Source organism: Macaca mulatta, chromosome 7 (assembly GCF_049350105.2).
Source record: "Macaca mulatta isolate MMU2019108-1 chromosome 7, T2T-MMU8v2.0, whole genome shotgun sequence".
Classification (NCBI taxonomy): domain Eukaryota; kingdom Metazoa; phylum Chordata; class Mammalia; order Primates; family Cercopithecidae; genus Macaca; species Macaca mulatta.
The window spans coordinates 136,613,278-136,637,191 of record NC_133412.1 but is presented as its reverse complement, the minus strand read 5'-3'; the positions used below and the strand labels follow the sequence as shown (position 1 = coordinate 136,637,191).

Below are 23,914 nucleotides of genomic sequence, written 5' to 3'. Positions count from 1 at the left end.
GTTCATACTTAGTGGTAATGAACTTTATCACGGCAAAAGTGGGCACTCGCCATACAGTGGCCAATCATCTGGAGTCAGTAGGGGGAGCCTGCTTCCATCTAAGAGTCATCTTTTCGTTTTCCATTTCAGTTCAAAGCAGGAATATTTTTATCTTTCATGGCACAAAATTATTTTTCCACTCAAGAGCCATTTCTGGGAGTGTGCAAAGAAAATTTCAAAACTCTAGTGTTTAACAACACAAACAGGAGAAATGCAAATGCATTTTTCGTTGTCACTTGTACATATGGTACATATAGTTTTATTTATATATAGCTCTATTCCCTAAACGTATCGAAAAGATGATATAATGCTGAGGGAAAAAACTAGGCTACAGATCGACACACATTATTAATATAAAAACTACTAGAAGGAAGTATGCAAATACTGTAGTTGGTTATCTCTGAGTTGAGAAAATATGAATGTTAAATTTTTTTGTTCCTCCCCTCCCCATTTTCTAAGTTTTGAACAATTGGTACTCTGACGTTTGTAGCTAGCATTAATAATTTTTCTTTTTTCCTCTCAAAAAATGTATGTAGGATGCATTCAAATAACATTAATCCAGGAATATTATCTGGAAATGTACCATTTGGCCGTTTGCATTCACCAAGCATAAAAACACATCTCCAAATATCTCAGCACTTGTTCTAGATAGATTTAAGTAGTCTTCTCCATTAACTCTTTCGGGTCCAACTTGCCAATTAAAATCTTGAAACTCCTAGTTTGGAGCTGGGTCTTTCCGAGCTCTGAGCACTCGGCTGACGGGGGCGGGGGGGAGGCGGATATTCTGAATGAATAGATAAATAGACTGCAAACTGTGGCGACAGCGTTTTCCCCACCTGCATTAACTAAACCAGCGCTGGCCTCAACGCTCCAGGGGGCTGATATTCAAAACAGACGTTTAAGGAAAAGGAGACGAGGTGAGAGAGAATTCGAAGGTTCAGCGGAGAGCGACTGCTGGGGGTTTCAAGGGACCCATTTACACAACCAGTGGCGCACCGGCGCGGGCCGGAGATCTTATTCCTGTCTACGCATCGCAGGGTCCCGTCCAGAGTGGGACTCCCCAAGCCCTGAGGGGCCACACTAGCTGCAGGGCGGGATCAAGTCTCCAGGGCTCCCCCACTCTTAGCCGACCCATGCCCTTGGAACCCTCTGGTCCAAGATGACCGCCGCCAAAGGCTCCGCAAAGCACGGAAAGCCAGCCAGCTGATCTGCTAGTCTTACACCTCCCGGAATTTAACAGCTCCTCTCAGGCCCAGCGGCTTCCCACTTCAGCCTGCCCCACCGCCGGGGCAGCTGCACCGCCAGAGATCGCGGCTGCATCCGGGTCCCTCACGCTTCGGCCCAATCCTCGACCTCCTCTCTTCCCACTCTCCTGTTTCTCCGCCCTCCTGCCGCCAATCCCTGATCAGGTCTCAACCGAACATGCTGTCAGGGGAGTGAAGGCGGATACTGGCCAATGAGGCCTCGCTTCCCGTTTGAAGTCTCCAGTGGGCGGGCGCCGGAGGCGGGCGCTGCTGGCCAGAAGGTTCGGTTGCGCGTGTGCCATGGACTCAGCCGCCCGGTGATATTGACAATAGGAGAGAGAAAGGGGCATTGACGGGGACCCACCGCGGGTAGCGAAAGGTGGCTCTGGCAGCGGCGGCTCCAGCTCCTGCGGCTCCTCCTCCTTCTCCTGTCCCCTTCTCTTGCTGCCGCTGCAGATCCAGTCTTCCTCCCTCCCTTCCCCCCCTCCCCACGTCGTCGCCGCCGCCGCCGGGTCCGGGGCAACGAGCTGAGGCGCCGCCCGCCAGGAATGTGAGCGAGGAGCCACCGGCGGAGCCGCAACGGGGTCGGTGCCGATTTGATGGGACGGGCCCGCGGGGGAGGATCGTGAGGCCGCCGCCGCCACCGGAACGCTGAGGTTCGGGTCCGGCCGTGAGGCCTAGAGGCTCCGCCGCCGCGGAACCGGAGGGACCCTGCACCGGACAGCCGTCGCCCCGGGCTCCCTGCAGCTGCCCGGACCTCCCCCTGCACGTCCCGGTCCCGCCGCCCGCCCCCGCTGCGGCCCCCTCGCCCGTCTCCCGCCCCTCCAAGCCACAGATCATCTTCGGATTCTTCCCCAGAAGCTTCAAGGTAACTTCGTTCCTCCAGCACCGCGGCTCGCCCGCTTCTCTTCTTCCTCCCGGTCCTCCTGGGGGACCTATGGGGCACCGGCCTTGGGAAGGCCTGGCCGGGCAGGCGAGGGGTGCGGTGAGGTGGGGTGCAGGAGCGGGAGCGCCCGTCCCACTTGTCTGATTTACCTACAAATGCTTCTGATGATGCCTCACATTCACTCTGCCCCCTCCCCCCTTTTTCTCCACCTTCTGGGATTGGAGGCGTTTTCTTGCTCCCCTTTATGAGGAGGATTCTCTAGCAGCTTATCTTCTCCAGGGCTTGGGGTGTGGGTTAGGAGCAAAGGGTGTATATAAGCATCCCCACAGACAAACCCCTTCCTTGTCTTTCCCTACTTCCCCTTACCACCTTTGGATTATCCTGAGCCGTGGAAATGCCCTGTGCCTGATGATTAGAGGATGATAAAGCTTCGGGCGCCCTGGCCCAGAGCGAAACCTGTTTCCCTGGGCTTTGCACGGACCCGCTGTTACCTTACGTTCAGTTTTGCAATGCTTCAGGGTTGCGATCCCTGATACTTATTCTGGGCCTCGGGCATAAGGGGTAAATGATTTTTTAAAAAGCTACCTATATATCATCTGTAGGGATGAGAGATGAGAGATAAAAAGAGACAAAAAGAACGATGGAGGAAGAGGATTTACTGAAATTTTGTAGTGTTAAGAGTTAGAATGAAGTCTAAATAATTCACATACCCGATTGGAAAATCGGCCCCTAAATTTACAACGTACAAATAAGATGTGGAGCTTTTGGCTGATGCAGTCATTTTGATATTTTAAAGTGATCTTAACATCTGTAGTCATTCATAGTTTGTGATTCTGTTTTGTATCCATCACATTATATTAAGGCTAAATTAGGTGGATTTTTAAAAACTTTTTTTTTTTAAGAAAACCAAAGAAGACTTCCAAATTCCAAACGTCAACATCATATGTGTGTATGTGTTTTTAAATATTTTTGGTTATTTTTTCATTGTCAAAATCCACGTAATCCAGGTAACTTTTTGTTCTCACGTGTTCAGGAAGAAATTCCCTTACTCTTTTATTTAGAAGTTAAAAACCACTTGTCTTGTGTATTGGAATGACAGGTGAGTAATTGCATTTCAGCATTTCCCCCATATGCATTATTTCTATCCGAGTCTGCCGTTAGTCTTGCATGGAACCTCAGTGCCATGGAAATGATGGCATCTGTTTAAATTGGTGAATGAAATTAAGCTTAACGCTTGTTACTTTAAGGAAATAGCCTTCATTTTAATAACTCAAGAGGGTTAAACAATGCAAAAGTGCGGTTCGGTTCCATAAGTTTGATGGAATGAAAATTGGTATTTGATGATGAACTAAACTTCAAGGTCTAAACCTCAAGGGAACTCAACTTGGTTGTTTCAGTAGGCTGTGAATTTATGTTTTTAGTTCAACTTTGGTGCTTGATTTCCTCATAGTTTTTATTAAGCTTTAATAACGTAAGGTGGCTTTATTCAAAAAGAAGACTTCTTTGAAATATTTTAATTATACCTTTTATGTGTTTTGTTTAAAGTAATGTAGCCTGTCCTCATTTGCAGTGTGGTATAGTTTATCACAGCTTACATAGCACATCCCATTAAAAGTTATGCCTAGATAGTTTCAGTAGTAGTAAATTTCACCTTGCTCTGATACATTGGTATAGATTCTTGAAGTACACTAAGGGTTTTAACTCCAGAACCCATTCATAATATTAAATATCTTGGGAAAATGTATCGATGGAAGTTTTCCAGCTACAGAATAGCTCCAAAAATTACTTGAAGATGTGAAGAGCTTTGCAGTTAGAAAATGGGCAGGCAGCATAGAGTTCTTTAAGCCTCAATGAATATCTTTAATGCTTATAATGGAGTGGCACAATACATTAGAGTTCTGATATTATTTCCATGATACTTATATTATTTTCACCAAATTTTCATGTTTTCTCATTAACATATGACTTTTTTTTTTTCCTTTTTTTTTTTGGAGAAGGAGTTTTGCTGTTATTGCCCAGGCTGGAGTGCAATAGCGTGCTCTCGGCTCACTGCAATCTCCGCCTCCTGGGTTCAAGTGATTCTCCCGCCTCAGCCTCCCCAGAAGCTGGGATTACAGGCATGCGCCACCACGCCTGGCTAATTTTTGTATTTTTTTTTTTTTTTTAGTAGAAATGGGGTTTCTCCATGTTGATCAGGCTGGTCTCGAACTCTTGATCTGAGGTTATCTGCCTGCCTTGGCCTCCCAAAGTGCTGGGATTACAGGCGTGAGCCACCGTGCCTGGCCTTTTTTTTTTTTTTTTTTGAGATGGAGTCTTGGTCTGTGGCCCAGGCTGGAGTGCAGTGGTGCCATCTCGGCTCACTACAACCTCCGCCTCCTGGCTTCAAGAGGTTCTCCTGCCTCAGCTTCTCGAGTAGCTGAGATTACAGGTGCATGCCACTGCACCTGGCTAATTTTTGTATTTTTAGTAGAAACAGGGTTTCACCATGTTGTCCAGGCTAGTCACCAACTCCTGACCTCAAGTGATCTGCCCACCTCGGCCCCCCAAAGTGCTGGGATTACAGGTGTGAGCCACTGGGCCCAGCCCCTTTTTTTTTTTAAAGACAGAATCTCACTCTGTCACCCAGGCTGGAGTGCAATGGCAGGATCCTGGCCCACTGCAACCTCTGCCTCCCAGGTTCAAGCGATTCTTCCACTTCAACCTCCCGAGTAGCTGGGATTACAGGCACCTGCCATCATGCCCAGCTAATTTTTGTAATTTTGTAGAGGTGGGGTTTCACCGTATTGGCCAGGTTGGTGTTGAACTCCTGACCTCAAGTGATCCACCCATCTCAGCCTCCCAAAGTGCTGGGATCACAGGCGTAAGCCATTGCACCTGGCCAAGATAAGACTTTTCTTAACTGATTTTCTTTTCTTTAGCACATATTCCCATTTTCATGAATATCGTATATGGGAATTTTAGAATTTGTGTAACTCACATGTATGCTTCCACCTTGGGAATGTATGGGTTTATGATACTTCTTTCTCTTCAGTAGGGATATGTCCTCAGCACCAACTACTCCTCCATCAGTGGATAAAGTAGACGGATTTTCTCGGAAGTCCGTCAGAAAAGCCAGACAGAAGAGGTCACAAAGTTCCTCACAGTTTAGGTCTCAAGGCAAGCCTATTGAGTTAACACCTCTGCCGCTGCTAAAAGGTAAGGCTCATGACCAGGTGATGCATTCATTCTTTTTCAATTGATCTTTCTACATCTATATATAATTTCCTTTTTGTAGAGTTTTATATGTATTGCAAATTGAAGGGATGGGATACTTCACACACATTGAAGTTCCTAATGTGTGACCAGATATACCCACTCTCCTTTTTAAAGGGTCAACTTAGTCTGTCTTTGGGCAAGTTAAAAGAAACTTATTATCAGGAGAATATCTCACATTGATGAGTAGGTAAACTAAGTACTAGAAAAACTTTAAGATATCTGCGTTTGTGTTTTTCATTTTTTCTTCTGTTGACATTTAGGTGGATACATTATATACAATGACAACTACAGATTATGCTGCTTTAGGAAGTAGACCCTAGTAGAGGAGATGGTACTTCATTAATTTACATATAGAAAATGGTATTTGGAAGAATTCATTTTTAAAAATCAAGAAAAACATTGTCCATTTATAGTTGTTTACATGCACTCTTGTTTTCAGATAGTACAAGTAGAAAAGATATATGATGATCATACTTGTTTAGTATGATCTTTTCTTTGAAATTTGTTCATTTTTTTATTTTTACTTTTATCTTTTGAGACAGAGTCTCCCTCTGTTGCGCAGGCTGGTTCACAGCAACCTCCACCTCCTGGGTTCAATTTATTTTCCTGCCTCAGCCTCCCGAGTAACTGGGAGCACAGGTGCCCGCCACCATGCCCAGCTAATTTTTGTATTTTTAGTAGATACAGGGTTTCACCAGGTTGGTCAGGCTGGTCTTGAACTCCTGACCCCAAGTGATCTGCCCTCCTTGACCTCCCAAAGTGCTGGGATTACAGGTGTGAGGCACTGCGCCTGGCCTGAAATTTGTTACAAACAAGTTTTTTGGGTTTTTTTTTTATTTTCTTTTGAGACAGTCTGATGCTGTCACTCTGGCTAGAGTTCAGTGGGGACAGAGTGAAAGTGCAGGTTGAGGCCGGGCGTAGTGGCTTACGCCTGTAATCCCAGCACTTTGGGAGCCCGAGGCAGGTGGATCATGAGGTCAGGAGTTTGAGACCAGCCTGACCAACATGGTGAAACCCCGTCTCTACTGAAAATACAAGAATTAGACAGGTGCAGTGGTGGGCACCTGTAATACCAGCTACTTGGGAAGCTGAGGTTCAAGCTGCTTGAACTGGGAGGCAGAGGTTGCAGTGAGCCAAGATCGTGCCACTGCACTCTAGCCTGGGTGACAGAGCAAGACTCTGTCTCGGGAGGAAAAAAAAAAAAAAGTTCAGGTTGAGGCTCACTGTGGCCTCTACCTCCTAGGCTCAAGTGATCCTCCCTTTCCCACGTAGTTGGGATCAACTTCCCAAGTAGCTGGGGCTGCAGGAGCATGCCACCACGCCCAGCTAATTTTTCCATTTTTTTGTAGAGTTGGGGTTTTGCCATGTTGCATAGGCTGGTCTTGAATTGCCTTGGCCTTCCAGTGCCAGGATTGTAGGCGTGAGCCACCATCCTCGGCCCAACGTGTTTTTAATATGACGAGTTTTTTCTAAATTAGGCATTTCAACTTTTGTTTGGGTATGTGGTTAGTTTTTGTCCCTTTTAATTTGCATCATGTTTGCTTCATGTTCATGAACAGGTGTTGTTTGAAAAATATCAGAACATAGCTTTTATAGCGTGGAAACTATCAGAGTTTACCTTTAAAGGTGGATGTTTATGTGCTGAATACTGAAGAATGGGAGAACGGGGATATGAACAACACAATGAGCTTTAGTGGCTTAGAGGAAACCAGGCAACCTGGTTTGCTAGTTCATTATTGCAGACTTATTTCTGTAACAGTTTGTGAATTCAGAAGGTATAAGAAAAACTGGAATGTAACCGGAAAAGATCCTCAAAATTTAGCTTAGGGTATTTCAAGCTTCTATTTTTTCCATATGAATACTTTTTTTTAGAAAGGGAGAGAGATTCATGAATAAGATTCCAATGTTTATACAAAATTTTTGGAAACTGAATACCGATTACTGTAAAGATGATTTATCTACCAGTCAGTAAAGATGAGCTCCTATGAACTTTGGGGGAGACAATTTTGACTAGAGATTTTGCTAGTAAAAATGAAAATAGTCATCATGAGACTTTGGAGAGAAAATGAAGGAAACACTCTAGATTGAACTATGCTTGAAATACAAAGTTGGGAGACACTGATGTTTAGTAATTTATTTAATCTGAAGTAGATATGTAATAGCTGTTAACGTCTATATCTGTGAAGGACTTCATTCTGAGGAATCCAGTTAAACTTTTTTTTTTAGGATTAGAAGGAGTTTAAAAACTTACACTAATTTCTTGGATCTTATGGTAAACAATTAAATTAGGACTTCACTGGTCACTCATAGTCAGGGTATTAGTTTTGTGGGTAGTGAAAAGCATGCATGAGAAGAATTTGGACACATGCTTTTTTGTTTGTTGTTTTTTCTTTTTTTTTTTTTAATTATACTTTAAGTTCTAGGGTACATGTGCACAATGGGCAGGTTTGTTACATATGTATACATGTGCCATGTTGGTGTGCTGCACCCATTAACTCATCATTTACATTAGGTATATCTCCTAATGCTATCCCTTCCCACTCCCCCCACCCCATGACAGGCCCCGGTGTGTGATGTTCCCCTTCCTGTGGACACATGCTTTAATGTCTTTTTTTCTTTAATGCTTTAATGTCTTTTTTCTCATTTTTAAAAATTATGGTAAAGTATACATAACATAAAATTTACCATTTTAACCATGTTTAAATGTGCATTAAGTACCTTGACATTGTCATGCAACCCTCCCTACCATCCATCTCCAGAACCTTTTCATCTTCCCCAACTAAAGCTCTGTACCTATTAAACACTCACTCCCTGTTTCCAGTTCCCCAGCCCTTGGCAACCACCATTCAGTTTTTTGTCTCTAGGAGTCTGACTACTCTAGGTACCTCCTGTAAGTGATGCCATGCAATATTTGTCTTTTTGTGACTGGCTTATTTCACTTAGTCAAGTGTCTTCAGTGTTCATCTCTGTTGTAGCAGGTGTCGGAATTTCGTTCTTTTTTGAAGGCTGAATAATTTCAGTGTCTAGACGTACCGTATATTTTTTAATCCATTAATTCATTGATGGACTCTTGGGTTGCTTCCACCTTTAGGCTATTGTGAATAATGCTGCCGTGACCATGACATACAGATACCTGTTTAAGTTCTGGCTTTCATTTCTTTTGGGTATCTACCCAGAAAGTGTAATTGCTGGATCGTATGTTGAATTTTTTCAGGAATTGCCATACATATTGCCACAGCAACTGGACCATCTTTCATTCCCATTAGCAATGCATGAGGGTTCCAGTTTTCTATATCCTCACCATCACTCATTTTCTGCCTTTTAATTTTTTGATAATAGTCATTATAATGGGTATGAAGTGGTATTTCAGTGTGATTTTGATTTGCATTTCCCTAATGATTAGTGATGTTGAGCATCTTTTCCTGTGCTAATTGGCCATTTCTATATCCTTTTCTCACTTTTAAAAGTGAAGTCTGCTAGTATTGCCAGTTTTCCAAGCACGCTGCTTTCCAAGAATGTGATTTTTTGACCTTGTATATTTTGCCAGCATGAGAGAATTGGAGAGTAACAGGACTATATACTCACAAACCTAATTCCAGATTGACTAACAGTGATTGTTAGGTAGTAAGCACATTCTGGGTAAATATTCTGGAAAGTATTCTATAAATTAGATATCCATCTCTGTCTATGGAATAACATAAGGAAGTATAATCAGCAATAGACTTCAGTAATGTATTTTTGCTCTTGATTTTTTAGGAAGTAATTTATGGAATATAAAGAAAATATAGGAGGAATTTCTTTTCTAGGATTTTATTTTTTTGGCCATTGCCTTAAGAGAAACCAGGATAAACACTATATGCATGCTAAAGGATAATTATTGATTTAATTTTCTATAGTATTGCTTTGACTAAATTGGGTTAATTTTATTTGGGGTATAATAAAAATGTGGTTGAATTTTGTGAATGGTTTTAAATAATGAAGTAAAAGAGGTGTCCTTAAGGTCTTTAATTTCAGGGGAGTTTAAATACGATAATTATATAAACAGAATGATTATATAACTCGTCTTTTTAGTATGTCATTTTTGAATGCTCAGATACTCATTAATAACCACTTGTTTTGTGCATATGCATTATCAGATTGTCTATTATATGCATCAAAGTCTTTGACAGATTTATAAATACTGCATTAATTCTTAGCATTTTAAAGTCTGTTCACTTGCAAAACTGCAACATAATGTGAAGGAAAAGTTTTTGTTTTGCTCTATTTCTTTTTTTTGAGACCGAGTTTTGCTCTTGTTGCCCAGGCTGGAGTACAGTGGTGCCATCTCAACTCACTGCAACCTCTGCCTCTGGGTTCAAGTGATTCTCTTGCCTCAGGCTCCTGAGTAGCTGGGATTACAGGTGCCCACCACCACACCCGCCTAATTTTTTGTATTTTTAGTAGAGACGTGTTGGCCAGGCTGGTCTCAAACTCCTGATCTCAGATGATCCACCTGCCTTGGCCTCCCAAAGTGCTGGCATGAGTCACTGCACCCAGCCTATTTTGCCCTATGTCTTAATAGGTGAGGTTTTGAAATCTGTATCACTGATGTTATTTCCTGTAGAAAGCAACACCACCTGTAATTCTGTATAAATATACCTGTTTTTTTTTTCTGTATCTGTGTGTTAGGAAATTATAGGATGAACTTTGCAAAGATAGACATTTACATTTTCTCCATCTTTGTATGCTTTTGTGAAAGTGTTTTTAGAGAGTCTTAACATTTTTGAGACCGGGTATGATGACTCACGCCTATAATTCCAGCACTTTGGGAGACTGAGTTGGGAGGCTCGCTTAAGTCCAAGAGTTTGAGACCTGCCTACGCAACATAGGGAGACCTCATCTCTACAAATAATTTAAAACATTAGCTAGGAGTGGTGGTGTGCGCCTGTGGTCCCAGCTACTTGGGAGGCTGAGGCGGAAGGATTGCCTGAGCCCAGGAGGTTGAGGCTGCAGTGAGCTGTGATTGTTCCACTGTGTCCAGTGTGGCTGACAGAGTGAGGCCTTTGTCTCAAAAGAAAACATTTTTTTCTTTGAGTCTAAAACATTCTTACTCATTCACTGATAGGGAAAACCTAGTAGAGGTTTAGTGCCTTACTTGCTTGAAAAGAAAGTAAAATCTTGGGGGAGGCCCAGAGGGGGCGGGTCATTTGAGGTCAAGAGTTTGAGACCAGCCTGGCCAACATGGTGAAGCCCCATCTCTACTAAAAATCCAAAAATTAGTGGATGTGGTGGTGTGTACCTATAATCCCAGCTACTCCGGAGGCTGAGGCAGGAGAATCACTGGAACCCGGGAGGTGGAGGTTGCAGTGAGCTCGTATTGTGTCACCACAGGCATACATAGACATAGACACTGTCTCAAAAAAAAAAAGTAAAGACTTGGATACCTTCCTTACGCTTACACAGCAGGACATGAAGCAAGCCTTGAGTGTTACCTAGGTAAGTTGTTGAATATGACAGTCAAACTGAACACTTAGGCAAACACACAAACACACACACACACACAAATTTATGTTAATAATAATCAGTGGTAGGACCACCTGGTTGGGTGATTTATGTTCTCTCCTCATCCCAGCCTCCCATGCCTCATTTCTTTGCATTGACTTTAAGCGATTCTGTAAGTTTAAATTTGGGTGAACGTTTTTTGAAAAATACTGCCTCTTTGAAGATGGAATTATAGTGAAAGTGGCATTGTTATTTCTTTTTTTGTTTGTTTGTTTGTTTGAGACAGAGTCTCGCTCTGTCACCCAGGCTGGAGTGCAGTGGTGCAATCTCGGTTCTTTGCAACCTCCGCCTCCCAGGTTCAAGCAATTCTCCTGGCTTAGCCTCCCGAGAGTAGCTGGGATTACAGATGTCTGCCACCACACCCGGCTGATTTTTGTATTTTTAGTAGAGACTGGGTTTCCCCATGTTGCCTGGGCTGGTCTTGAACTCCTGACCTCAGGTGGTCCCGCCCACCTAGGCCTCCCAAAGTGCTGGGATTATTGGTGTGAGCCACTGCGCTCAGCCGCCATTGTTATTTCTTGTTTCACCATTCATTATACATTTCCGAGGCATTTTGCAGATAGTCTGTACATTCACTTTTAGATATTCTTACAACTATGATGACTAGAGGTCCCATTTAGCAGAAAGAAACCCTTTGCCTCTTTGGTGTTGATACTCTTTCTCTAGTGAAAACACTTAAAAAAAAAAACCCACCATAGTTTTAAGGTTCAGCTTACATTTTTACTTTTTAGGGTGACACCTTGTAAGAACTTTAAAAATTATAATTTGAAACTAGTTTTCGTGCCTTTTTTTTTTTTTTTTTTAGACGGAATTTAGCTCTTGTTGCCCAGGCTGGAGTGTAATGGCGCAATCTTGGCTCATCACAGTCTCCGCCTCCTGGGTTCAAGGGATTCTCCTGCCTCAGCCTCCCGAGTAGCTGGGATTACAGGCATGTGCCTCCATGCCTGGCTCATTTTGTCTTTTTAGTAGAGACAGGGTTTCTCCATATTGGTCATGCTGGTCATGAACTCCTGACCTCAGGTGATCTGCCTGCCTCGGCTTCCCAAAGTGCTGGGATTACAGGCGTGAGCCACCGTGCCTGGCCATTTTTGTGCCTTTTTAATGATTGGGTTGGTTAATTGTTTTTCGTCTATATCTGCTTTGTGTATAGTAAAGCAGGCACATGCAATATAATACCAGATTTTTATAACAAGTGAATACGCTAAAACCTAGTTAGGATAAGAATAGTCTCTTCAGAGGCCAGGTACAGTAAGTAGCTAACACCTTTAATCTCAGCACTTTGGGAAGTCGAGGCGGGAGGATTACTTGAGCCCAGGAGTTCAAGGCCAGCCTGTGCAACATAGCAGGCCCATCTCTAATAAAAAAATAAAATACAAAATTAGCTGGGTGTGGTGGTACACGCCTGTAGTCCTAGGTACTTGGAAGGCTGAGGGAAGATAGTTTGAGCCCAGGAGATCGAGGCTGCAGTGAGCTGTGATTGTGCCACTGCACTTGAGCCTGGGCAACAGAGTGAAACCCTGTCGCAAAAAAGAATAGTCTCTTAAGGAATAATGTCATCGATTTTAGTGTTTACTACGCTCCATGTCGTGATACAGTGTCGCATGGGCTTTGTTGGTCCACAAGAGTCCTTGCTTACCGCTAGCTGGGTTGCCTTGGACAAATGAGTTAACTGCTGAAAGCTTTGGTTTTCCTCGTCTGTAAAATGATGATGATGATAATAGTCAATAGATGTGACAGTGCTACATTCAGTAAATACTAGCTGTTGTTATTTAATGGGGGTTTCAGAAGTTAGAATATGAATAATATGAAATTTTTATGACATTTTCCTAGTAAAAAGGTGGAAATTGGAAATTTCTCTGAAAATTATGAAGAGCATATTTTTGCATCCACAAATGTATTTCAGCCAAAAAATTGAAAGAAGCAGTTTTTAAGTATGGTGAATTTAATAGAATAGCTATTCTAAATATCTTCACCTGAAGAGTTTCATCTACTGTATTAGTATCTTGCCATGTTACTTAGTGTAATGCTTTTTATTTTTTATTTATTCATTTTTTGAATAAATAATAGTCATATGGTTCAAATTCCAAAGGTTACGAAAGGATGTGTAGTGAAAAACCTTCCATCCCTTCTCCTAGTTTCCCTTCCCAGAAGCAACCAGTCATTATATTCTTGTATAGTAGATATAGAGATTCTTAAATCCTTGGTTGGATTTAAAATGCAGTGAGCAGCCTAAAATTATGTGAATATTTTATATGTGTATATCCATTTTAAAAATGGGGAATCAATAGCATTTTTCAGATTCTCAAAGGGGTATCTGACTTGAAATGGGTTAAGATCTGTTGATCTAGTTTGTACCTTGGATTAATGATGTGTGTTCTTTAGGCATCTAAGGGGTGGGTGTGTGTGTGTGTGTGTGTGTGTGTGTGTGTGTGTGTTCAGAGACGGAGGTTCGCTTTTGTTGCCCAGGCTGGAGTGCAGTGGTGCGATCTTGGCTCACTGCAACCTCTGCCTCCCAGGTTCCAGCCATTCTCCTGCCTCAGCCTCCCAAGTAGCTGGGATTACAGGTGTGCGCCACCACGCCCAGTTAAATTTGTATTTTTAATAGAGACAGGGTTTCACCATATTTGTCAGTCTGATCTCGAACTCTTGACCTCCAGTGATCCACCCATTTTGGCCTCCCAAAGTGCTGGGATTACAGGCATGAGCCAACGCACCCGGCTGTGTGTGTGTGTTTTTAAAAAATAACCATAAGCTTTACTTTTGAACTTAAAGAACATCTATACGTTAATAGATGTTAAAGTTCAGTTTTAGACCCTTTGAAAAAGTGTGGTAATAATTTTTTGGGGGGGAAGCAATTTTAAGATCTTGCACAAAAGCAAGTGCCAAACTATGTTATGTTTTTCTTTCCCTTTTTTTTTTTTTTTTTTTTTTGAGACGGGAGTTTTGCTCTTGTTGCCCAGGCTGGAGTGCAATGGCGTGATCTAGGCTCACTGCAACCTCCGCCTCCTGGGTTCAGGAGATTCTTCTGTATTTTTGTGTGTGAAAGATTGTACCCTGTTTTAATGAAGAGCTATTTCATTCATTTTTAGGCAGGAATATATATGTTTTAATACACCCTAATAGTTTGCTTCTGTAGCATAGATAAAATTATTGTACAGAGTTTTATGTGGGCCAAGAGAAACTGGCCAGGTGTGGTGGCTCACACCTTTAATCCCAGCACTTTGGGAGGCTGAGGTGAATCACTTGAGGTCAGGAGTTTGAGACCAGGCAGGCCAACATGGTGAAACACCGTCTCTACTAAAAATACAAAAAAATTAGACAGGCATGGTGATGCGCGCCTGTAATCCCAGCTACTTGGGAGACTGAGACAGGAGAATCTCTTGAACTGGGAGGCAGAGGTTGCATCACCGCACTCCAGCCTGGGTGACAGAGTGAGACTCTGTCTCAAAAAAAAAAAAAAAGAAATCGAGAGTCAGTGTACCTGATATATTCATCACTTAAAAGTAGGATAGAAGCTTGCATTCATATTCATCCCATTAAGAACTACTTACTTAGTTCTGGCAGAGTGCTATGGCTTATGCCTGTAATCCCAGCACTTTGGGAGGCCAAGGCGGGCGGATTGCCTGAGGTCAGAAGTTTGAGACCAGCCTGGCCAACATGGTGAAAACCCTTCTCTATTAAAAATACAAAAATTAGCCGGGCATGGTGGCACGCGCCTGTAGTCCCAGCTATTCGGGAGGCTGAGGCAGGAGAATCACTTGAATCCGGGAGGCAGAGGTTGCAGTGAGCTGAGATCGCACCATTGCACTTCAGCCTGGGCAACAAGAGTGAAACTCTGTCTCAAAAAAAAAAAAAGTTCTTAACTTAGGGTTCATAAATTTCTGGTTGGGACAGTGTGCATCTGGATGGGCTTCAGGGTTTTTAGACCTTCCTAAAATTATATGTAAAGTTTCTGTGTATGTGCATTCTTTTTTTTTTTTTTGGAGACGGAGTCTTGCTCTGTCGCCCAGGCTGGAGTGCAGTGGCCGGATCTCAGCTCACTGCAAGCTCCGCCTCCCGGGTTCATGCCATTCTCCTGCCTCAGCCTCCCTAGTAGCTGGGACTACAGGCGCCCGCCACCACGCCTGGCTAGTTTTTTGTATTTTTTAGTAGAGACGGGGTTTCACCGTGTTAGCCAGGATGGTCTCTATCTCCTGACCTCGTGATCCGCCCGTCTCGGCCTCCCAAAGTGCTGGGATTACAGGCTTGAGCCACCGCGCCCAGCCTGCATTCTTTTTTGGAGGAGAGAATTCATTGCTTTCATCAGATTCTTAAAGATTCAGCCCTTCCATTCACACTGTCTCTCTATAGTTAAGAACTTTTGGCTTAGACTAAATGAGAATTGTGTTGTTACTATTTTATGAGTATCGTGTTAGCTGCTATGCATGCACATATGCATCTACCCTTACCATAAAACACTGTAAGGCATAAATAGCATTCATCATAATGTGCGTCCGTCCAGGATGTAACCTGGATATTTATATGCAATATTTATATGCAAGACAGAGCATATAAATATTGAAGTGCCAAATGAATGTTCTCATAAAATGAGGTGGTCCTTTTCTACCTAGAATTTTCTTTCCCAACTCCTTATCATTCAAGTTTTAGCTCCAGTGGGACGTCCTTGGGGACTTCCTTGATGAGTTTAAAAAATAGTCTTTGGGCTGGGTGCGGTGGCTCATGCCTGTTATCTCAGCATTTGGGAGGCTGAGGTGGATGGATCACCTGAGATCAGGAGTTCGAGACTAGCCTGGCCAACACAGTAAAACCTCGTCTCTACCAAAAATACAAAAATTTGCTGGGCATGGTGCTGTGCACCTGTAACCCCAGCTACTCGGGAGTCTGAGGCAGGCGAATCACTTGAACCTTGGAGGCGGAGGTTGCAGTGAGCCGAGATCATGCCACTGCACTCAAGGCTGGGCGACAAGAGCGAAACTCCATCTCAAAAAGAAAAGAAAAAAAAAAAGTGGCTGGGCACAGTGACTCATGCCTGTAATCTCAGCCCTTTGGGAGGAGGCAGAAGGATCTCCTGAGGCCAGGTGTTCAAGATCAACCTGGGCAACATAGTGAGACCTCTGTTCCTACCAGAACATTAAAAAATTAGCTGGAAATGGTAGCATGCACCTGTGTCCTGGCTACTTGGAAGGCCGGGACAGGAAGGAGGATTGCTTGCTGTAGGTGACAGCAAGACTCATGTCTCTTGGGAAAAAAAGTGTTTGAAGTTTCTATTACTCTGCTGTTTCTTATAATCTGTAATTATTTTATCTTTGTTTGTTCACTTGTCTGATATATCTCCCCTTCCCCATTAAAATACGGTCTTCTTCCGTGTAGAAATCTTGTTTTTCTTATCTCTAGGGCTTAGAACAGTGCCTTGTACATAATTGGCATTCAATAAATATTTCTTAGTAAATGAGTGAACACTTTTAGTTCACATTTAGGTTGACTTAGTTGACTAATAAGTAATAAAGGCATTTATTTTTCCTTCATAAATATTTAAGCCCTCTTTTTTTTTTTTTCTCAAAGCCCAGGCCAATTTTATTTAAAATAAAATTTTAATGCCAATTTTTAAACTTACAATTTACACAAAATTATAAACTTGTTTAATGAAAACTTTTTAGTTTGAAAGGATCACATTGCTGAGTGTTCACTTAAAATCTTGAGTGGGTTTGTGCTTTGGTAATTCTGCACATTTCAGGTTAAAAACATAAGTGGTATCTTCTATAGAGAGAATGGAGTGGATTTTATAGATGACAAACTTAGAGTGATTCCTTTTACTTTGCAAATTCATCACTTTCATTTTACAAAAGTTAAGACGTTAAGTCCAGTGAAATCCTTCTGTTCTGCGTATTTGAGGACTGATAGGCTAATCAGATCACCAGACTTTATATAGTTTAAGAGAGAATAGCATATCTGAATATTATAATGGACTTTCAGAGCAGGGTTTTATGGGCAAATGTTCTCTGATTTGTAAAACTTATATTTTATAATAATATTGGCTCATAATAGTAATTAGATTTTGTAGTGCTTGAAAAGGATCAGTAAAGTTTCTAGATATTTCGAATAGGCTAAAGTAGTTCTTTTCATTTGCAAGTGATGACATCCTCTTTTAATACTTAAAAATGGTTTTCTACCTTTTGTATCTGAAGATTATTTTTTTGAAAACTTATATGGAATCTTATTTTTATGTTACAGTAGAATTAAGCATAGTTTCCTTCAGTAAGAATGTAAGCCCTGGGGTCACACATACCTGAGTTTGAATTCTAAGTCCACCATTAGAAGCCATTTGACTTTTTTTTCTTTTTCTTTTTTCCCTTGCATTGTCACCCGGCCTGGAGTGCAGTGATGCTATCTTGGCTCACTGCAACCTCCACCTCCCGGGTTCAAGCAATTCTTCTGCCTCAGCCTCCTGAGTAGCTGAGATTATAGGTGCCCACAACCATGCCCAGCTAAGTTTTTGTATTTTTAGTAGAGATGGGGTTTTGCCATGTTAGCCAGGCTGGTATTGAATCCCTGACTGTGTGATTCACCCACCTTGGCCTCCCAAAGTGCTGGGATTACAGGCATGAGCCACCATACTCGGCCAGAAGCTGTTTGATTTTCTTATATCTTGATTTTCTTATATCTAAAACTGGGAGAGTAATAGAAGCCATATCATAGATTCAAATTAAATTCCAGAAAGCAGGTAAAACATTTAGCCTAGTGCTGGATACATTGTATGAGTTGAAGAATATTAACTACTATAATGATAGGAAAAGTGCGCTATGGGAAGTGTTTACTAATGTCTTTTAGTTGATTTTTGTTCCTTTAACACATTACATGGATTCTTTCCATTTAAGGAAGAAAAATATGGAGTATATACAACTGTGAGAATTATACTTTTAAAGCAAAAAGGAGAAACTAGTTCTTATGGAATTTTCTCAGCATTACTGTTTAGTTAATGTCAGTCTGAGACAGATTTGTTGTTTCTGGAATCAGAAGTTAAAGTGGCTAATGTAATTATTTTCAAGGGAAATTCCATTTATGGAGCATTACCAGGTAAAATTATTATTAGATAAACTTTTCTTTTTTTTTTGAGACAGAGTTTCCCTCTTGTTGCCCAGGCTGTGATCTCAGCCCCCTGCAACCCCCACCTCCTGGGTTCAAGTGATTCTCCTGCCTCAGCCTCCCGAGTGACTGGGATTACAGGCATATGCCCCCACACCTGGCTAATTTTGTATTTTTAGTAGAGATGGAGTTTCACCATGTTGGTGAGGCTGGTCTCAAACTGCCAACCTCAGGTGATCTGCCCGCCTTGGCCTCCCAGAGTGCTGGGATTACAGGCGTGAGCCACCGTGCCCGGCCTAGGTAAACTTAATTTGGAAGTTGTTAGGCCGGGCGCGGTAGCTCACACCTGTAATCCTACCTAGCACTTTGGGAGGCTGCAGGTGGGAGGATCGCTTGAGCCCAGGAGTTCAAGACCAGCCTGGGAAACATGGGAAAACTCCATCTCTACAAAAATTAGGAAAATTAGCCAGGTGTGGGGGCATGCTCCTATCGTCCCACCTACTCTGGAGGCTAAGGTGAGAGAATCACCTGAGTCTGGGAGGTCAGGGCTGCAGCAGTGAGCCGAGGTCATGCTGCTGCACTCCAGCTTGGGTGACAGAGTGAGACCCTGTCTCAAAGAGAAAGAGAGAGAGAGAGAGAAAGAGAGAAAGAGAGAAAGTTGTTTACCAGGACAGGATATTCAAACGTTTTTGTAATTGCTTATTTCTATCAGAGAATATAACTTCAGCACTCTCCTTATATTTGTCCTATTATGCAACATTAAAACATATACAAACATAGAGATGTTTAAAAAGAATGATATTGAACAATATGAAATAGAGTTCTAATACTTTTGTGCCTCCATTTCTCTTGCCCATTCCCCAGCATACATACTGGTCTGGAACACAGCTTTGTTCTGATACTTTGATTCAAAGAGGGAACTTTTTCTTCCAGTTTTGAGCCATGTGAGTTTTGCAGCATTTTATTTTGAACCAGCAAAGGACTTAAGAGGGCCAGGCGAAGTGGCTCACTCCTGTAATCCCAGCATTTTGGGAGGCCGAGGCAGGCAGATCACTTGAAGTCAGGAGTTCGAGACCAGCTTGGCCAACACCCCGTCTCTATTAAAAATACAAAAAAAATTAGCCAGGTGTGGTGGCAGGTGCCTGTAATCTCAGCTACTTGGGAGGCTTAGGCAGGAGAATCTCTTCTTGAACCCATGTGGCGGAGGTTGCAGTGAGCTGAGATTGTACCACTGCACTCCATCCTGGGTACAGAGCAAAACTCCATCTCAAAAAAAAAAAAAAAAAAAAAAAAAAGTTGAATGAGAAACTTCTTTCTTAGTGTACCTTCTTGAGGTCTTTCATTGGCTTTTAAGTTTATTGCACCTTAAGGAAACAATCTGAATTGAGGATTTTACCAGTTTAAAGAGTATCCCAGATGGCTCTTTGTTGATGGCTCTTATCCTGTGGTCAATGGGTGAGTTTTAGAGGGTCCTTGACCCTCTTGAAATTCCAGGGAGTATTTTATGTTTCTGTGCAGACTGACGCTTTTCTGGACAAAGGTTTAGAGTTTTCATCAGGCTCTCAAAGGAGTTTCTCCAAAGGCTAGGAACAGTTGCTTTGGGTGGTTGGCATGTTTTCTCACTCAGAGTGGAGAGAGAATTTGTCATCTCTCTCTGTAGAAGGAAGCTCTTATGACTAGAGGTTTCTTCTCCTATATTCCTTTCCTGATTTTTAATTCTTTTTGATACCAAATAGAATTTTAAAAGGTAGTTGAAGGGAGAAGTTACTACATGACTCTGGTGTGCGGTTGGCTGGAAAATTTTGATCTGCATCCTTTGAAAAATTCAGCTGGGTGAATAGGAATACCAGTGATAAAATTGAATGTGCCTCTAAAGAAACATTTTTCTGGAATGGCTGTGGACCTAGGAGAATTTGGGAGGAGAAACTCAAGTTGCTTCTGCTGGTAAAGAAATAGGTTAGCAATCAGTGAAGAAGAGATGTCTGTTGGTTTTTTGGTGTGCCAGGCAGTGTACCACATGGCGTCTTATTTAAGCCACATGCCCAACACCAAAAACAAGGGATGTTTGCTTTTAACTGAGGGGAAAGTAACTTGCCCACTCCAGCAGAGAGAGCCAGGGGTGGGACCCTAGGCCCATCTGGCTCTAAAGCTGGTAACTTCCTTGTTGTGGCCGTTAGCCATAAATGTGTGCAGGTGAGAACAGCTAACCACAATCTCGCTCATGCTGTGCTGGGGGTGATTTACGTTTTTGCAAGTACTCTAAAAATTACGAGGAGACTGAAGGTGGTGAGAAAGCAAAGTGGAGAAGAGAAGAATGAGGGGAGCAGCCAGGCCTGCAGCAGCACTGTGGGTGGTGATGGGGAGAGGTGTGGCGGAGTGGCCGGCTGTGGGCTCTGGGCTCCTCAGGAAGGCTGGCTAGGCCAGGGAGCTGGGCACAAGACGCTTCCCTGGGCCCCCCTGTGCAACTCATGCTGTGTCCTGGTGAAGGCATGTCGGTCATGTCAGTCACGGCATAGTAAGGAAGGGTTTGGTAAACTGGTAGCATTCTGGCTGCAGTGTCCTTGAACACTCATCCCTCCATCTTTGGGGAACTAACTTATTGTAGGAAAGAGCCTAGGTTCAAGTCTAGGTGATAATCCTAGCTTTGTGAACTGAGGTGCGTTACTTAAACCTCTTTGGAACGTCAGTTTCCCTTTTTGTAAAACGAGACTCATGCTGCCCAAGGTGGTTGTGAGGAATAAGTGAGGCATTGTGGGTAAACTGCCTGAATAGTGGTTGGCTGCTTAATAAATATGCATTCCCTCATCTTTCTGTTTGCCATTGATCTTTCTTGAAGTCAGCCCTGTGGACCCGGATCTTGTTTCAGAATATGCAGTGTTGTGAGAGAAGCAGTCTGGCAAAAGTTCATCCGTTATGTAGGCACCATGAAAGACTTTTATCTCACAGTGATGTTAAATTTTAATTTAATTAATTCACGGCTGCTTGTGCCTGGAACACTGTTCAAAGTAAAGTGTTAAAACATTAAAAAGAACATGTAGCAAATTGAGACTTGGCACCATTTCAGGAAAAGTACTGTCTTCTAATAAGGGAGATACAGGCTTGAATTAACCTTTTACTGAAGTGCCCCCAGGAAACAATATCTGGCAATAGTAGGGCATACTCCTCCACCATATCTTATGAGGAAATATAGTGAGAATTCAGAGTAGGTTCAGGCTCCTAAGGGCTGTCTTCTCTTAGCAGTGTAGAAATCACAGCTGTTGTGTGCCTTACATATCATAAGCAAACAACACTCGTTTTGAATGAATGAGTATTTTGAATGCAAGGATATTTATAGCAAAGGTGAAGAGTTTTTTTGAGGGTCAGAAGGCTACTTTTGATCTTTATCTCATCAAATTAATTTTTCAGGAAGATAGCCATGCATCAGAAGGACTGGTGTTTTCCCTCAATTTGTGAGCAAAGATCAAAAGGACTGGAAAGCAGATTGACACAGGGGACTTTTTAAAGTAGAAGGAAGTTTCAGTACTCCCTGTCCTGTGAGGTGTTCTATACATCCATCTGCACTTGTCTCTCCAACTCCACCTACAACTGATACAACTAACTGGTGTTTTTTTTTTTTTCGAGACTGAGTCTTGCTCTATTTACCAGACTAGAGTGCAGTGGTGTGATCTCAGCTCACTGCAACCTCTGCCTCCTGGGTTCAAGGGATTCTCCTGCCTCAGCCTCCTGAGTAGCTGGGATTATAGGCATGTGCCACTATGCCTGGCTAATTTTTTCATTTTTAGTAAAGATGAGGTTTCTCCATGTTGGTCAAGCTGATATTGAACTCCTGACCTCGTGGTCTGCCCGCCTCCGCCTCCCAAAGTGCTGGGATTATAGGCATGAGCCATCATGCCCAGCCAGCTAACTGGTGTTTGTAACAGTAACCCGTCATCCAGAAATAATGCTCGTTTCACTTTAAGAAATTTAAAGATATTTTAATCAAAAACAGTTTAGATGAAGTTCTAAAACTTATGTTGAATAGAGCTGTATTGTATTATATTTAGATTTATGTCTTAACATTTTAAAAGGCAGTTCAAGTAACTGGAATTTATTTTAACTGTATTGGTTTAGTGAGATGTTCTAGAAATGGTATATGCTTTAGATACTCTTGGGCTTAGGAGTGGCAGACTCCACTCATACTCTTGAACTGTGGCAAGATGTGAATAAAATAAATTATACGCATGTGTTTTTCTTTTTTTTCTTTTTTGAGACAGAGTCTTGCTGTGTCGCCCATGCTGGAGTGCAGTGGTGCGATCTCGGCTCACTGCAAGCTCTGCCTCCCTGCTTCACACCATTCTCCTGCCTCAGCCTCTCCAGCAGCTGGGACCACAGGCGCCCTCCACCACGCCTGGCTAATTTTTTGTGTGTGTGTGTTTTTTAGTAGAGACGGGGTTTCACTGTGTTAGCTAGGATGGTCTCAATCTGCTGACCTTGTGATCCGCCCGCCTGGGCCTCCCAAAGTGCTGGGATTACAGGTGTGAGCCACTGCACCCGGCCATGCATGTGTTTTTCTAAACGTGTATGAAGCAAACAGCTGTGAAAGAAGTTCGTCTAGGACCTGGCTAACTCAGTCTCCTCAAGGGCTTTAAATTCTCATTTTTATAATCGTTAACAGTGGGCTGTGCAATTCTGTCCATTTATTCATTCGTTCAACACATTTCTGTTGAGCCATATGATACACCAGACATTGTTCTGGGAATACAGTGGTGAGCATAACAGGATTGGTCTCTGATATGGAGAGATAGATATTAATCAACTGAACAGACAAAGATAGAATTCCAACAATGGCAAGTGCTTTTGGAGAAATAGGGGGGGCATTCAGGGAAGGTTTCTCAGAGGAAGTGATTATGCTGAGAGAAGAAGACAGGGCAGGTAGGTTGATAAGGTTCTTCTCAAAAGACTGTTGTAGCTGGAGATCAGAGACTGGATGGGCTATTAAAGTTTTCTGGGGTGAAATCCTCAAGGCTGAATTAAGAGTTTGTCTGTAGGAGCCAGGCACGGTGGCTCATGCCTGTAATCCCAGCACTTTGGTTGGCCAAGGTGGGTGGATCCATGAGGTCAGGAGTTCGAGACCAGCCTGACCTACATGGTGAAACCCCATCTCTACTAAAAATACAAAAATTAGCCGGGCGTGGTGGCGCATGCCTGTATGCCTGTAATCCCAGCTACTCAGGAGACTGAGGCAGGAGATTGCTTGAACCCAGGAGGTGGAAGTTGCAAAGAGCCGAGATCATGCCGCTGCACTCCAGCCTGGACAACAGAGCAACTCTGTCTAAAAAAAAAGAAAAGAGAGTTTGTCCTTAGGCCAGGCACGGTGGCTCAACATGCCTGTTATGCCAGCACTTTGATCACCTGAGGTCAGGAGTTCGAGACCCCCCCGCTGGCCAACACGATGAAACCCTGTCTCTACTAAAAATACAAAAAAAAAAAAAAAAAAAAAAAGCTGAGCTTTGTGGTGTGTGCCTGTAATCCCAGCTACTCGGGAGGAGAATCACTTGAACCCAGGAGGCAGAGGTTGTGTCTCAAGGAAAAAAAAAAAGAAAAAAAAAGACTGGGCGCGGTGGCTCAAGCCTGTAATCCCAGCACTTTGGGAAGCCGAGACGGGCGGATCACGAGGTCAGGAAATCGAGACCATCCTGGCTAACACGGTGAAACCCCGTCTCTACTAAAAAATACAAAAAAATTAGCTGGGCGAGGTGGCGGGCGCCTGTAGTCCCAGCTACTAGGGAGGCTGAGGCAGGAGAATGGCGTGAACCCGGGAGGCGGAGCTTGCAGTGAGCCGAGATCGCGCCACTGCACTCCAGCCTGGGCGACAGAGCGAGACTCC

The 23,914-nt window shown here is 42.9% G+C and overlaps 1 protein-coding gene and 1 long non-coding RNA gene across 9 annotated transcripts in view; one reads left to right on the top strand and one right to left on the bottom strand.

Annotated features, from left to right (window-relative positions):
- Positions 1-542: 542 nt before the first annotated feature.
- On the bottom strand, positions 543-2,123 carry LOC114679579 (uncharacterized). Its single transcript, XR_013396306.1, has one exon. It is a non-coding gene; the product is annotated as an uncharacterized LOC114679579 (long non-coding RNA).
- Positions 1,553-23,914, top strand: part of PPP2R5E (protein phosphatase 2 regulatory subunit B'epsilon) — a 169,967-nt gene continuing 147,605 nt past the window's right edge. For 4 of the 8 annotated variants that reach the window (XM_077938159.1, XM_015143841.3, XM_077938161.1 and 1 more), the window contains exons 1-2: positions 1,553-2,151; positions 5,204-5,364. In XM_077938159.1, coding sequence (XP_077794285.1) covers positions 5,208-5,364 — 157 coding nt within the window. In that variant the 5' untranslated portion in view covers positions 1,553-2,151; positions 5,204-5,207. 8 annotated transcript variants of the gene reach the window in all.